The 16,358-nt window shown below is 32.7% G+C and overlaps 2 protein-coding genes across 3 annotated transcripts; both read right to left on the bottom strand.

Moving 5' to 3' along the window:
• Positions 1-2,160: 2,160 nt before the first annotated feature.
• On the bottom strand, positions 2,161-6,488 carry CPISCA (chloroplast-localized ISCA-like protein). Its single transcript, XM_086431671.1, has 3 exons — positions 6,273-6,488; positions 4,831-5,049; positions 2,161-2,425 (listed from the first exon to the last, which is right to left on the bottom strand). The coding sequence occupies exons 1-3, from the start codon at positions 6,427-6,429 to the stop codon at positions 2,283-2,285; spliced, it is 519 nt and encodes a 172-aa protein (XP_086287797.1). The 5' UTR covers positions 6,430-6,488; the 3' UTR covers positions 2,161-2,282.
• A 2,628-nt stretch (positions 6,489-9,116) lies between these two features.
• Positions 9,117-16,112, bottom strand: LOC147409702 (ras-related protein Rab7-like). 2 transcript variants are annotated; one of them, XM_086431664.1, is made up of 8 exons: positions 15,914-16,106; positions 15,781-15,807; positions 14,136-14,235; positions 13,876-14,022; positions 12,253-12,321; positions 10,139-10,219; positions 9,921-10,066; positions 9,137-9,726 (listed from the first exon to the last, which is right to left on the bottom strand). In XM_086431664.1, exons 1-8 carry the CDS (start codon positions 15,964-15,966, stop codon positions 9,660-9,662), a joined length of 690 nt encoding a protein of 229 aa, XP_086287790.1. In that variant the 5' UTR covers positions 15,967-16,106; the 3' UTR covers positions 9,137-9,659. The 2 variants fall into 2 exon arrangements, with proteins under 2 accessions (XP_086287793.1, XP_086287790.1); XM_086431667.1 differs by lacking the exon at positions 10,139-10,219 and having other exon boundaries at positions 9,117-9,726; positions 15,914-16,112.
• Positions 16,113-16,358: the final 246 nt, after the last annotated feature.

Raw genomic sequence — 16,358 nt, 5'->3', positions numbered from 1 at the left:
AATTAGTCGAATTTTCAAATAAATTTGCAATTTTGACTTTTGAAGGTCCATGGCATTAAGTCATATAAGACAAATTTTGTCAACCAACGTTGTCATCCTAAGCTTGCCAGCCGAATGCCCCATATATATATATATATATATAATGAATAATAATAATAATAATAAAACACAACAGAGTTAGTACAATTGTGAGAATCAAACCTTTGTGTGGGACTAACTTTAATCATTTTATTATTTTTGATCTTTACCCCTAAACTTTATTTTCACTCCTCTAACCTTATTATATTTTCTCTTTAATCATTTTTAACCTATTTTATTATTTTTCAACTTTTACCCATTTAACCGCAAAATTCTATAATAATACCCTTCAAAGTTTATTGTTTTCACTTTTATTCCCTTAAGTAACCCTCCCAACAAGCTATAGTTTTTAGGTTCCAACTTTATTTCTTTTACACTTCACACCTATAATGTCAATAAAGTTTCTATTTTACTCCTTTCACCCACTTTATTATTTTTCATCTTTTACCGTTTTAACATTAAAAAATATAAATAATTCCCCAAACTCATTTAGACTTAATCCAAACCCACTAATTTTGTGTCGATTTTGCGTGATGTTCACAAGTCATATTAAAATTCCTACCACCTACTCCAATTTAATTTTTTATTCTTTTACACCCTGAACCGGAGAGAGGATGCCTGTGTCATTGACAAGGCATGTACTTTTGCATATACACTCAAGATTTTAAAAATCCAATCCATTGTCCTTCCCTTCTACTCATTATTTTTCTCACCCACTTATCTCTCTCCGTAGGGGCAGAGTTGGGAAGGGGTTAGCATGTGCAGATGCCCCCATTCAATTTGCTTATTATGTAATAACTCTCTTGTGTTTTCAATATTGTGTTGCCCCCACAAATGTTTTGCCAATAAAATGAGATATTTGTGGACTCTTTGAGAGTTTTTTTTTTTTTTTTTCCGCATGTTGTAGATGAAATTTTTTTAAGTATCCACTTTTTAGGATAAGGTTTTGATGATGATGATGATAATTTTTCATTTTATAATTCATTGAACATGATAAAGCTAGTCTTCTTTCTAGCATGAATAAGATTAATTCTTGCTCAACAAATGGCTCACCTTCCAGGGACAAATGGGCTAGGGGTAGGTAGTAGCATACCAGCTAATTTTGTCGTCAATGTCGACTTGATACAAGTTAAGGCCTAAAGAAAAAATTCTAAATGAGGTTTTTTTAATACATAATATATTAGTATAAATTATTCATCTATATAATATAAGAATTATTTAAAATTTATTTTCTCGTTTCTTGAGATTCAAAATTACTAACTTAGTTTAGGAATCAAATTTTAATAGCATATCATTTTCAATGGATAATATAACTAATTAAATTCAAACACTAACAAAAACATAGAACTAAATTGAAAATATGATTAAAAACTCTTCTTTTATCGATTTAAAAAAATTATCAAAAAAAGAGAAAATAAATAAATTGATTATGTGAGGTTTAAATGATGATATATAGATTAAAAACAGATGAGAGAAAAAGATCAATTAAAATTATTTTTAATTAATTCAAATATTTAATTTTCCTTCATAAGAATGCCCTCTTGAATCTCGTTGTTCCAAACCCAGTCAAATCTCCTTCTAGCTTTTTAAGTTGTTTATAAAAAAAGATAAAATGAGTGTCTTAGTTTGTATGGGAGAGATATAGAGATTTGAGAGAGAAGATGGAGGTTCTAGTAAACTTTAATGTAAGAAATAATAACAAATACTTAATAGTGATTCCTTCCATATATATATAAGAAAAAAAAAACTAAATTTTCATTTTTTTTTCTTGAATTTATATATATATATAATATATATATATATATATATATATATATATATATATATTGAAGGTAAAAATTTATATATTTCCTTTACTTCAGAATAAAAAGTAATACCAAAAAAAAAAGAACAAGATGGCAATCCAATAATACAGTTGAGGGTGCTAATGAAAGAAAAAAAAAAAAAAAACTCACCCCCCCTCACCCCCCATGGGTGTATGTATATGCAAGCAGAAGCCATGGCAGTAAGATAAATATCAGGACTATACAATGTATGAAGATCAGAAAAGTTAATGAATAGGTTCTAAAGTGAATGATGAACTTTGACCACAACCAAACAGTTGAATGACCATTACTCTGATCATACAAATTTAATTTATGATTATAAAAATATATTATTCTTAGCTTCATATCATTTATTGTTCTGTGTATGATCGTAAGATATTACATTTCAGCAGTGAAGGATTTACCACAACCGCATGTCTGTGTCGCATTGGGGTTCTTGAAGGAGAAACCTCCACCAATGAGCGCATCACTGAAGTCCAATTGCATCCCATATAGGAAAAGGAGGCTCTTGGGATCACATACTGCAGTCAAAAAGTGAAAATAAATGAAAAACATTAAAGAGGAAACTTCTATTACATTTCCAATTTACTTGAAATGGGTCCTATCATATAGTTACCCAACAAAGCTGACTACATGGATTTCTAGATGTTAATTAACATGCTATCAAATTGGAGAAAAGGGATGTGATTTACCATTTTTCAATTTTTTTTTTTTTTTTTTGGGGCCTCCGTGACATTTATTTTAGGACAGGACTAGGAGAGTGGTGGAAGTATTTTGCTCTTAGAAGGCCAATACACTTACCCACCATGGTCAAATCAGTTGGTTTATACTCTCGTTTGTGGTTTGTTGGGGCTTAAGGAAAGGAAGAAACAAACACATTTTCAAGGGGAAAGAGGAGTAAGTGGGGATTTTCTTCAACAGTTCAACGGATCTTCGACTGTAAATAAATTTTAAAAAGGCTCTTTTTTATGGTTTTGTTTTTAGGTGGGAATGGGACATGCAACTGTATGGGGGCATGCGTCACACAATAGTGCCATCCACAAGACCGACTCAAAAGGTCATCTGGCAGATCGATTGATGTAAACAAGCTTATCGACACTTATCTCAATGCCTATGATCGAGTTAAGATGCGTCAAAGAAAGAAATCAGCAGCATTGACTGAGTCAAATCAGTTTGACCGAATCAACTCGATCCAATCTTTGACCGGTCCACAAGACCTAGTCCAATTTCTCTTAGGACTATTTCTTTTATTGAGTTCTATTTTTTAAGTTGCTTAAGTAGTCCTACTTAGTTTCTATTTCAATTTTAGAAAGTTTCTTTTCCTAGTTAGTTTCTAATTTGTTTTATGTTTACTTTTCTAAAATTCATTTTTATTCTTTAAGTTATAATTAGAAGTCCTTTTATATGTCAAAATTGAGTTCTAATAGGATTAGAAGGTTAGTTATATGTTATAGATAAATTAAGAAGTTACTTTTTAATATTTTAGAAGGTTTCTAAGTTTTTATGTAGTTATCTATATAAGAGCTGCAATAAACAAATTCAGTAAGTTAGTTTTTTTGAAGATTGATTAATAAAAAAAAAACATAGACTTTTCTTCCCTTTCTTTGTTTTTTTTTTCTTTTTGAGCATAAGAACCCGATGTTGGTTCTTAATTTTAGTATTTGCGATTGATTTCCATCAATCTTAAACTTAGATTGAAGTTTCTAGACTATTTTGCTTAACATAGATATTCCTCATCACTCCTACTTCTTGGGATTTCACCCTAGAACTAGATTTTTAACATAAACTGTAGGATTGTGGTGTTCTACCCTACATCATCGATGGTCTGCATTGGTCACATTAGCCCTTCAGGGGCAAGATTAGAGTGTTAAACCAAGGGGGAGTTATGTTGAGAATCCTGAACATTCTTGGACACTCCCACCCCACCCCACCCCACCCCACCCCTCCACCCCCAACACACACAAAAAAAAACTATCATCTATCATGAGAAGTATAGGATTGTGTCAATCTAGAGTGATTAATCAGTGCTCCACCTATTGGACATAAAAACCACTCACTGAAGAATCCCAGATTAATTGTAGACCAGAATTATGTTACACAATTGATGTCATTGGTCCGAAGAGGATGAAATAGTTCAAAATGAGCAGAATCTTGGTCCAAAAGCTTCTATGAAGTTTTGAAATGTGAAGGCGCAAATTTATTACTCTAAGTATTTCTCAAGGAGACATCAGGTATCATTGTCCTACACCAGTATGCAGATTACATCATTACAATTAGAAGTCCGATGGAAAAAATTGAAAGTCAAGTTAATCACATACTTCAAGAACAATAGTTAGCAAACATATATATTTTTTTCCCTCATAATGGTTAGTAAACATTTTCGCCAAAAAAGCACTTTTGGTAGATGAACATCTCTATCTGACACACTACTGAAGTTCCACTTTTAAGCTTGCAGGGAAGTCTTAATACAATAGATGGACATTTGTAGTCATCTTGTGTTATGGGATATTGAAGTCAATGACAGACATCACCAACACTTCTAAGGTTAAACAATTTTTATGTATAATGGAGTACCTCCATACTATTTTTCAAGTATCAAATGCCTAGGTGGCTTCTGACTCATTTTTTCTTTGGCTTGGGGAATTGAGTTTCTAAAATCAAATATTAGTAAGAAAATAAGTTCAACCTTACCACTTTTGGATTATCTTATTTGAATGTGGTACGTACAGATTTCTAAAGTTAGTTATCTAAATTAAATTGGCTTTGGCAAATGTGCATATAAATTTAAAATTTGGGGGTCCCCTTCCTCCTTGACAAGAAGTTCAGATGAAAAAGGTATACTATTTGATTGATACAATTCTTCCTTGACACTTAAGCAACGTAACAAGTATATTAGGAATGAAAAATAGTATAGAGAGAGACTTACCAATCACAAAACCATTGTACTCAATGACAGAGTCATCTGGTCTCGCATTTGCTCTGTTCTCAAAATCCATTATGTAAGACATGCCAGAACATCCACCTTGCTTAACTCCAATTCTTAAACATAAATCTTCATTCCGTTCAGACCTCATCTTGTTCAAATGCTTTAGTGCATTGTCAGTCAATGCAATTGCTGGTGTAAGCCCTCCAGAGGTTGGAGCCGCTGAAAGATTAAAGTAATTCCTTATGAGCATAGTAACACCACAATACAATACTTTCAAGTTGTCCCCACCATGATAATGATATCACCAAAAACTAATCCATTTTGACACTACTCATCATCATTGACTATGCATTCAAGTAAAAAAACCATAATACTATTGAATAAATTCCCAATCACCACAATGATGAACAACTCCAAAAATCAATCCACTCTGATACTTCTCATCACCGTCATCTTAATCATCTAAAATATTGGGTCTCCAGTTTCTCATACAACAATGAATTTCAAAATGGACTGGTTTTTTTTTGTTGTCAGGATGATAAGTTCAGAGAGTACTTACCAAATCTTTTTACAAAGCTAACCATTTTAAGGCCAAGACAAAGTGAATATGTGAAATCTATAAGAAAAACACTCAAAGAGAAACAATATGAGGGTATACTAAGAAGGGTTGAGACCCAGCAATCTAAGTCCCACTGCAAATGTGTCTTCTAAGACAAACATCAACCCCATCTATGAACCTAACCATTCAATCATTTGCTTTTGCTTTTGTTTCTAGACCATCGCATTATATTCTAACTTCCATTAAATAACTCACATAGTTACGATCATTCATTCAAATGATTTATTGATATGGGCCACGTGTATGGTAGAGTGCAGCTTTGGTCCCATAATTACTGGTTTGAACTTCGAAGAATTATTACTAGAACTCCTGACTAATTTGATGAATTACTAGTGTTGGTCTGATAAAGTACAAGCATTTTTTAGTACCCAACATCTAGAAAATCCAATAATTGATAGGGTTATGTTGCTGGATTGGCCTTCATGTTCAAACTGAGAATTCAAAGAAAATTTGTGAAACCATATGTGCATCAATTACAAAATGAGGATGCAAAATAGTCCAAAGTTACCTAAGTTATCTTCCACCCATCTCAATATCTATGATTCTAAGCCCCATAACACAGTCAAAAACATCCCTAATATATCAATTAAATATCAGAGATTTATAAGAACTAATTCTACCATAAAATAAACAACAGATTCCCTCAATTAGCATCCAATTTGTTAAACCATAAAGAATTGCAACATGTGTTCAATAATAATCAAATCAAATACATATTTAATGCCAAAAACATTCAGAAAAAATGAAAATTTAATTATTTCTGAAATAAAATAAGAAACCCTACCAGTAAAAAAAAAATTAAAGAGAGAATCTGAGAGAGTACCAGTAACTGAACTTGATCGAATCGAGATGGGTTTTCTGCGATTGAGATTTGTAGAAAAAGATAGAAAAGATATCGAGGATGACGACTTAGGTAAAGAGATCGAGTTTCTAACTGGACGGCAGAGAGAGGAATAACTAGTCGTTGCAGAGAGAGCCATTAGAGAGTTAGGCGAAATTCTAAATGAACTTCGAGAAAATAAAGTTTGGAAATTAAGGATAGGGATGAGTTTCTATGTATTCTTATATAGATAAAAAATTTGTAATTCTCAGATTGACCGTCCAATACACTTTTACTGAAACACAACGTAGGGTATCAATCAGTCAATGGGCATACAGTGACAAATTTCTCCAAAAAAATTTCAAAAATTTGTAAAATTCTCCAAATCAAAGACCATCCAATTATATCAGCAAATCAATGAATTAATTTACGACTGATCAATTAATCGTAGGATAAGGTAACGTGTTTACCCTCTACACCCTCCAAATTTTATTTTCTTCAAAACATTCAACTCTCAAGTATAAGAAGAGATTTTATAGGAGCTTGTAGATGCGTTTAATAAGAAACCCTAAAATATCATTTGTACATTTTCAACCCCGAGAGGTGGTTCAATGGCAATTTCGAATCCAATAAATGGGTGAGAGTATGTAGGTTATGTGTTCGATACCTATTATGAGCGATATTTTCTCATGACCACTTGTGAGAGTGCTCCCTCATTTACCTAGTGCGTGTGATGTGCAAGTGTTGCATGTACCCAGGGGAGGAACCCATATGCCTTGGTTTCGACTCATCTGCTCCCCTTAAGTCCAAAGTAAATTCAAACACCCCCCATTATAAAATATATATTAAATTTTTTTTTTTTTTAATTTTTCTTGATTTTTAAATCAACATTTTCAAATTAAGCAAATTGAAGCACAACCAAATAATTATCACTTATCAAATCCAAACTTTGTTACTATGTCGATGTCAATGGGTACCCAACTACCCATTTATTTGGATTCCCTTCTACCATACCTAATTACTTAAAATGGGAACCATTTTGGCTCTTTCAAATGGGTACTTACAAATATTCAAAAACGGTTTCTTTTGACAAAAACATGAACTTACTAAAATAAATTGTAATTATATTCTTAATGCTTTCATAGACACATTGTACTCTTAAGAAAAGTTTCTAATGATTCAAAGGCATTTTCTCATATTTTGGAATGAATAATGTCTCGCATATAAAGAGATGGAATTATATTATCATGTGAGGTACTTTTTGTATTTGTTTTTCGAGAATTTGAATCCATAGACACCCTTGATTCTTAGAAGCGCCAATTCTGATTCCACCATTTTAGAATTGAAATGTTTTGAATTTAGTTTAGTCCCACATCGGACACTCATTGTCTTGTTTCTCTCCTTATAAGCTCATGAGCCTCTCTACTCATTATCAATTGGTTTTGAGTTGAACCCCCAAATTTATCATGTATTAGAGAGTGCTTTAGCACAGTCTGGCTCACACGTGCGAGGGCATGTTGTGTTTAATTTAACCCCACATCGGACAATCATTATCTTATCTCTCTCCTTATAAGCTTCTGAGCCTCTTCATTCAAAAACAACTCATTGATACATGTGTTGTCTGTACGTGGCAAAGACACTAAGCCATAGACCTTTTTTCCTTATATATCCCAAAGAAAAACATCTATGGTCTTGTGCCTTTGCCACACCAACTGCATACAAACTACATACATTTATCATTAACTCTAAAACATTATGAGTCATGATAATAAAACTTCCTCCCCCTTTTTCATATGCCCCATCACAAAATCATAGATCATTTGCCTCGAGATACATAGAAAATATTTATAATTATACATATCCCAAGGCAAATGATCTACGATTATGTGATGGGGGTTTGTGTCAGAGGGGGCCGTCAGAAAATCATTACTCAAAAATTATACATGATCTTTTAACAATAAAAACCAGCCTATTAGTACCAATCTTGTCACTCCAATCAGTATATAACTTTTAGGTGGACCCTACTTTGAAAATTATATCATATGGTGGACTCATCTTTTCAGTCAATGATGGGGCATAAAGTGAAGGATCAGTCATGGGGTTCATTAAGTTTGGATTTTTACATAGTTGCTACAAATATTATGTTTGTATTGTATTGTAGTAGAAAATATATCTGCTTATTGCTTAAGGTTCTTGTGTTCTAGAAAACCTGTGGTCCTCGTGTGCTGAAACAGAAGATACTTTGTTAAGAAGGGTATTTCGGTCATTTGGTAACAAATCGAAAGGTCGAGTATATTAGAGAAAAGACTTTTAATTTGGGTAATTTAGGCATACCCCTCAGGGATTCTGATTATTAGATAAAACCCTATTTTCAAACTGAAGACAAACCCCTTGACTATGGTCTTTTATATGTGACTAACAGGATCAAAATACCCCGTCTTCAAACTTTTGCCAAAAACCTCGATTTGTTTCCCCCCCTCAAATTCATCATGCTCAATATCTTCAATCTTTAGGGAAAGGCTTTGCTTTATTTATCAAGAGAGTTGCAATTGACACACCAATTTTTACTAACGCAACACCAACCATGTGCACTTTCTAGGTGCTTTTATAGGAATTGGTGTGGCCATAGTAGCTCCCTTTATCAATCGTATAAAACCAAATTCCATAAATAATGACAAAAATATGTAATAAACATATATTTTATTTACAATATATGATTCTGTACAAATTTCTATACTCTTTAAGTCAATTAATTTTCGAAATATTTCTTCACTTTGAAGAATTCCTTCAAGCAATGTATCTACTTGAATATTTCCATAAACTTTTCATTGGATTACGTGATCATCATCATTTTGTAGATCGGAAATATGCAACAAAATGATAATTGAACAAAGATTACTGGTGCGGTGATTGACATTTATAATTCAGCCATTCTTCTACCTTTGTTTAAGTAAGGTCATTGCTTGTTTTATTTAATAATACTCAATAGTTTTCATTCATGTCTTGACCAAAGCTCAAACGTTCTACCAAAATATTTAAAAACAGAACAAAATTTTGAATCATGAGCTCTCTTTATTTAGGAAAAATTGGCCATGATGTGTCAAAGTAATATGGCCAGTAACCTGCATTTCATGATGAAACATATGTGGAAGTATTCATTTACAATCAAACTAGCTGCTGAAACAATCAAAGTTGGGTGTCTTTTCCTATGTTGGATTCAAGTTCACCTTCATCAAAACTATGTATCTTCCTAAAAATATAAGAGTTACCCCTTACATTCTGAATGACTCTGACTTAGTATACATGTGGTAGGTATGAAAAAATGATTAATCGAAAAAAAAGAACAAAGATGGAGATTAGCCTACCAACTCTTTGAGTCGGCAAATGATTTCAACATGCACAACCTCCTCTTCTTTGCTCAGTTTCTACAACTGCCTCTGGTATGGCATGGAAGAATCTGCAATTTGAAGTGTCTTGTCAGTTGATCTAGCAAACTAAAATTAAACAACAACAACAAAAATTCATAAACGCATCTCAATAATCAAAAAGGTGTCCATGAAGAAGGTTTATAATTTCAACATAGCATAAACTAAAATATTTAAGACAAACGATTTGAAATGAAGCCAAAAGTATCTCTCAAGGTGTACTTACATATCATGCCCTTGATTATTAGAAAGAGCAGTCTTTGCAATACATAGGAATGCAGCATCAATATTGAAATCCTCTTTTGCTGAGGTCTCAAAGTAAGGTATGTTTCCCTTGGATGCACACCATTCTTTCGCTTTCTTCTCAGAAACCTGTGCAAACATAGAAAAATTTAGAACCTAATACAGATTCCAGAATTTTTTGGAGGTAGTACTGATCCTTACCACACGGCTGTTTCCGCCGTCTATGTCAACCTTGTTTCCAAGTAAAATAAATGGAAATTCTTTTGGTTCAGAGGAATGTGCCTGGAGTACAATAGAGGCTAATTAAAGGTGACATCTAGAACAAATGGGGAAAAACAATTTGTATATAATGCACCCAAATTGTAATGCTTCAGCCACACATACCCAAAACTTATGAATGTATCATACAGCCTTAAAATGAGATCAGAGAAACAATCTATAAAAAAATGATGAGGTGAAGAAGTTTAAGCCAACAGTGAGTGAGGTCAGGTGGCAGGTGTATCATTCCTCTCCGATGGTATCAATACTAAATTACATTCAACATACTCAGTAATTCATTCCTTTATGCAAATAAATTGTTACTGAGAACTTATTTGTCTCCTCTTCACATGCTCTTAAACAAGTCAACTTTTTCAAACATGTACTTAATTGTGTTACTATATTCATACTAAATTATATTCATTTTATATTCTTTATTTTTGTATTTAACATGGACAATGTTATTTTTTATCCCAATTCTCAAATTTAAATAAAAAAATAAAAAAAAGCCAAATACATTCTTCCTCCATTCAATCCTGCCTGGACAATGTTTTATTAAGATTCATGTTAGGGGAGCTGCTAACCAAACATGACCCATCTGCTATATCTGAGCTTGAGACCGACCATGTAGCGTACAATAAACTACATAGGCAGAGTTGGAAATAGTAAAAAATAAATAAAGTAATACTATAAAAATATATATTTATTGATAGATTCCAAAGTTATAGAACCTAAAAATGTAGACTTTAAACTAAAGCTTAAGGGGTCCATTATAACAGTAATGTTTCGTTGGCATCGAAGTCAATACTATTTTAAAGGCACTCGGATATGTAGGTAAGACCCAATTGATAATGTTAAATAGCATGTAAAATTATGGATGTTAAAAAAAGAATTTGAATTTTAAACTAAAAGCAACAAACAAAATAATGCCTATTTTGAATTTAAAACAGTTTTTTTCAAGACAGACAAAATAACACTGTTACAGCGGCCTTGATTTTCAAAACAAGCTAATAAAATGGGCATGTAACATTTGGGCTTCATTTAACATAATATGTAATGGGTACCATGCATTACTGTTATAATGGTGCTTACATTACCCTACGACTACTATATTAAACCACGCTTTAGAAAGCACTCAAATCGTAACCTTCTGATGATTATCACAGAAGCAATATGTACACTAAAATCAGAGAGCAAAATAGAAAAAAGAAACAAGATTAACAACAACAAAAAATAGCCACCCCTGGGGAAAGCCCTCACATGAACTGGATGAAACAAAAGATCAGGTTCATGTTGGGAGATTGCAAAGTTTTCTAAACAAAGTAGATAACCTGACATAACCCTCCTTTATCTGGGCTAAGGACCAGCAATATAGTGCAAAAGAACACTATATTGGCGGAGTTAACAATAACATCGTTAATTCAAAAAATAAGGACCAAGAGCCTAGGCATGCTTAGGCCACTGTTTTTGTCATAGCATCCACCTAGGCCCTCTCTTAGGTGCTAAGCATCCAGGCAAGGTGAAGAGTTAGCATAGAAAACTCCACGAAACTAAATTCTATTACTTTATGAAAATCTCACAAACATATAGAAAGTTTTTTTATTTGACATACAACGGGTCCCAGTTAGGCAAAGGTCTGACTGCAATTTAAGATGTGTGTAGTTTTTTCACTAGAAATTAAAGTTATCACATTCTGAAAATCTCACAAAATATACAAGGGTTCTTGATGATATTTGTGACACTTCTTTATCATACCTATAAAATTGAAGGTTATACAAGAATGAGTGGAGGACCCAAAAACGGAGGATTGAGATAATGAAAGTGGACATGGACACACTTTCAATAACAGACGGCAGAACTCAAGCAAAAATTGAATGGAGGAACAAGGTTCAATTAGCCAACACAAAATCTGCGGGAGAAGTCTTCACTGCTGCTGATTTTTTGAATGGAACATATGGTTTATATTGGGGGTGTTCCTTTCTTTCTTGTTTCTATAGCCCATTGAGGACATTTATAGAGTTTCAAACTTGAAATTGGGGATTAGAAAGAACACTTACTTTTTCTTTTTCTTTGTCCCGCTCTCCCTCTCTTCCTTTCTTCTTATCTTTCTTCTCCATTTCAGTTGCCTATAATATCAAACAGAATTAGACCACCATATAAGGGTTGGAGAAAAAACTCGGTAAAAACCAGCAATCAAGCTTAATTCCTAATTAACTGACAAAATATGTAAGAGAAAGAACTGAAGTAGGCAAAATGCAAGGACCTTTTTTTTTTCTTTTGGACAAGTTTGGCATGACATGAGCTTTATAGACATATCGTATTATTCATATAATACAATATTCAGTGATCTGTCAGCCAGGAAGACACCCAAGTCTAAGAGTGAAAGACTTAATCAAGATTTCAAAAGAAAACAAACTGGCTATAAAATGTCAAATTAATAAACATAGGGCAGTTGACACAATCCACTTTCACCAAAGACAAACATATCAAATGTCAAAGTAGCACAGATTAAGATGATTCTCTTTCTTCTGTTTTCTTTGGATTTGAACTCTTGTAAAGCCTCACGAAAAATTTGTTTGATTTTGCCATAGTGAACGTGCATAAAGACTTGGGGTGGGGATTCTTTCGATTTGTTCTTGGAATTTTCAACTTACTTTTTCCACAATTATGTCAAGGGTCCCTATCCGTGGCCAACAGTTTGGCAAACATTTTGGCAAACACTTTTTCAAAACATGGGTTAGAGGTCTTGGAATGGGCTGATTTTTGGTGAGGATGATCTCTACGGTGAGGAGATCATCCTCACCAAAAATCAGCTCATTCCAAAACTTCTAACCCCATTTTACAAGTTGAAAAATCGTGAACCGTCCATTTTTTGTAAACCATTTTTGATGAGGTTAGAAGTTTTGGAATGGGCTAATTTTTGGTGATGATGATCTCCTCACCATAGAGATCATCCTCACCAAAAATCAGCCCATTCCAAGACCTCTAACCCATGTTTTGAAAAATGTGTTTGCCAAAATGTTTGCCAAACTGTTGGCCATTGAACGCTACTCTTATGTCAAATGGTCATAAATCCTTATAGCTAGAGAACTGTGGTAAAATTACTGTCATAATAAAAAAGGTGAGGATACATATATACAATCATAAAATACACAATTTTTCTCTCTGAATTTTAAAGTACAAGTGTTCATAATAGTAAACAAGTTTGGACTCGGCAGTTATTCGGAGGGGTCAGTTCTGTTTAATTTCAGATAAATCTGGAAAAGTTTCAGAAAATTTTGAGGATCATACAAATTATGTTTTTGGGTTTCTTCCAAAAACCCATCAACTTAAACCTCCCTAAAGCAAAAACCCTATCTTGTTTCTGAGATTTCAAGGTTGAAGAAGATAGGATCTTGAGGTTGAATGGGAGGGACGATTTGCCGATTAATTTGTTGATTTGTCGATTTAATTGGCTGGTCCCCTATCCAAAGCATTTTTCCAATTACTCAAAAAATCCATCAAATTTTGAGTTAGTGCACATACTCATTTAGTTCTCCTATAAATGAAAAAGTAAAGTACATAACTCACTCATTAAGGTCTTCTATAGATGAAAAAAAAGTAAAGCACATAGTTTACTCTCCACATACAAATAGCTCGAGAGCACCACAAAGTAGAAAGCAAGAAAAGTTATCACACACCTGCTTCAGAAACTCCTCGTGCCAATGATCAAGAGTATCAAATGACTTGAGTACGTTCACATCATAGACTAGAACACAGCAATCTGCCCCTCTATAGTATGCAACACCAAGACTTTGAAATCTTTCCTGCCCTGCTGTGTCCCAAATCTATTGATTCAGACAAACATTGTTTCAGCAAAAGCAAACACAATGAGATTCTCAAATAGGAAAAACTTCAAGTAGATATATAAACAGATGCTCTTGAGGAAATAAGAACCCACTTGCAGAGTTACAAGTGTGTCATCAATTTGAACTTCCTTCGTGAAAAAATCAGCACCGATTGTAGATTTGTACTGTTGATTGAACTTCTTGAGTACATATCTAGATCACCATTGATTAAAGGCTAACATTGCAGAAAGAACTCATCGGCTTCAAAACACAATGCAGTAATGGTATCCGAAAAAGTAAATAAGTGAAATTTATGTTTGGTTCCAACATTCATCCCACAAGAACCCCTAATCAATGCAGGGATTCTTTTAAACCTTAATATTTTTATGATTATTGACTCATGCAACATTAGTATCTTTATCATGAACTTCTTGGATCAAGAATGACATACTACCAAATCTCAATAATATTCCAAAATAAATAATTCTTGCAAAAAAATATATTTATAAACAATAGTTAATTAAAAAATGGAAATCAAATAATCTTTCTCATGAACTTCTTGGAACAATAATAATGAACTACCAAACCTTAATGATATTCCAAAAAAATCAAAAAATCAAAAAATTCTTGCAAAAAAAAATAATTATTAAATAAATGGAAATCAAATAATCTTTCTCATGCAACATAATTATCTTTCCCATGAACCTCTTGGACCAAGAATAATGTACTACCAAACCTCAATAATATTCTAAAAATAAAATCTAAAAAATAAATATTTATAAACAATAATTAATTAAATAAATGGTAATCAAATTATCAAAATTACCAATAGATGGAACAAAATGGATCATTGAGCTAAATCCAAGAAAAATGAAAACTCCAAAGACAGGAAAATACGAAAAATGCAACAAATAAGAAGAATCTCTGCTCAAGAACAGTAAATTGAAGTGGGGGGCATTTCACAGAAGAAGAAAAAAATTGGCAAAATTCCTATAAGTTACAAATTTCCAGCAAATAAGTTTATCGTCAAACTGATTAAAGTATAATAAATTCAAGAAATAAATTGTAAAATAATAACTAATTAAATAAAGATAAAGAACTGGCTACAAAACTTATCAAGAAATGGCAAGAAAAAAAAAGAGGATTATTGAGCTAAAAAAACTTCCAATAAAAACGAAGATCCAAATTTCAAAATAAAAATTAGGAAAATCGCAATAAAGAAAGAAGCATCAGATGCTCAAGAACAATAAATAAAAAAAAGTTTAAATGTCGCGTAAATTACAAAATTATACTGATCGTCACTAAGAATCGAAGTGATATAAATGAAACAAATTGAAGAACATCACAATATCTCACAGAATCGAACTGCTTAAAGTATAATAAATTGTAAAATCATAATTTATTAAATAAAGACAAAGAACTGACTACAAAATCGTCAAGAAATGGCACACACACAGACACAAAAAAAAAAAAAAAAAAAAAAGGAATATATGGAGCTAAAAATAAAACCCAATAAAAACGAAGATCCAAATTTCAGATTTTTTTCATATACGAAAATCGCGATAAAGGATGAAGCATCAGACGTTCAAGAACAGTAAATTAAGCATAAAATTCTCCAACAAAAAATAAAAATTCAAATCAAATTTCACGTAAATTACAAAATTGTACCGATCGTCACTAAGAATCATAGTGATCAAAATGAAACAAATTGAAGAACAAAACCATGCCTCACAGAATCGATCATTTATTGAGGGATACTGATTCAGCAAACACGTCTTTCCCACCCTGAAATTCACAAGAATCCGAAGAAACTGAGAAAAAAAAAATTCTTGAAAACCAAATCAAGAAACAAAGTTTCTGCGATCGAGAGAGAGAGAGAGAGAGTACGGACCCACAATCCCCGAGAACGATGACCTTGATTAAGGTCCTTCTTCTGAGAGACATGGCAAGAAATCTGGAAGCAAAAGATTAGAGAGAGAAAATTTGTTTCTGTTAATTTTTCGTTTTCTTTCTTTCTATTTATTATTTTCTATTTCTATTTATCAGAGTTTTTTATTCACTGTTTTCGAGGTTTTCTCAGTTATCTGTCTCTTGTACGACGACGCCTTGCAAGCAAGTTTACGCGCCAAAAAGGAATCTTTTTGTCAAACGACGTTTGACTCTTATATCAAACGAATTGTCGATATGTGAGAATCGTGTAAAAATTTCGTATCTCTAGAAGAAAAGAACTAATGGCGAGGAAATCTGTGTTTCTCCACTTATTTTGGACGTGTGTTTGATAGAGTGTCTTGATCGCCATTTGAGATTGGAAAAATCCTTTTAAAAGGACTGAAGAT

Source organism: Akebia trifoliata, chromosome 2 (genome assembly GCF_017979445.1).
Source record: "Akebia trifoliata isolate Shusen 1 chromosome 2, ASM1797944v1, whole genome shotgun sequence".
Classification (NCBI taxonomy): Eukaryota; Viridiplantae; Streptophyta; class Magnoliopsida; order Ranunculales; family Lardizabalaceae; genus Akebia; species Akebia trifoliata.
The sequence above is the reverse complement of the archived record's forward strand: the minus strand, read 5'-3'. Positions and strand labels throughout refer to the sequence as shown.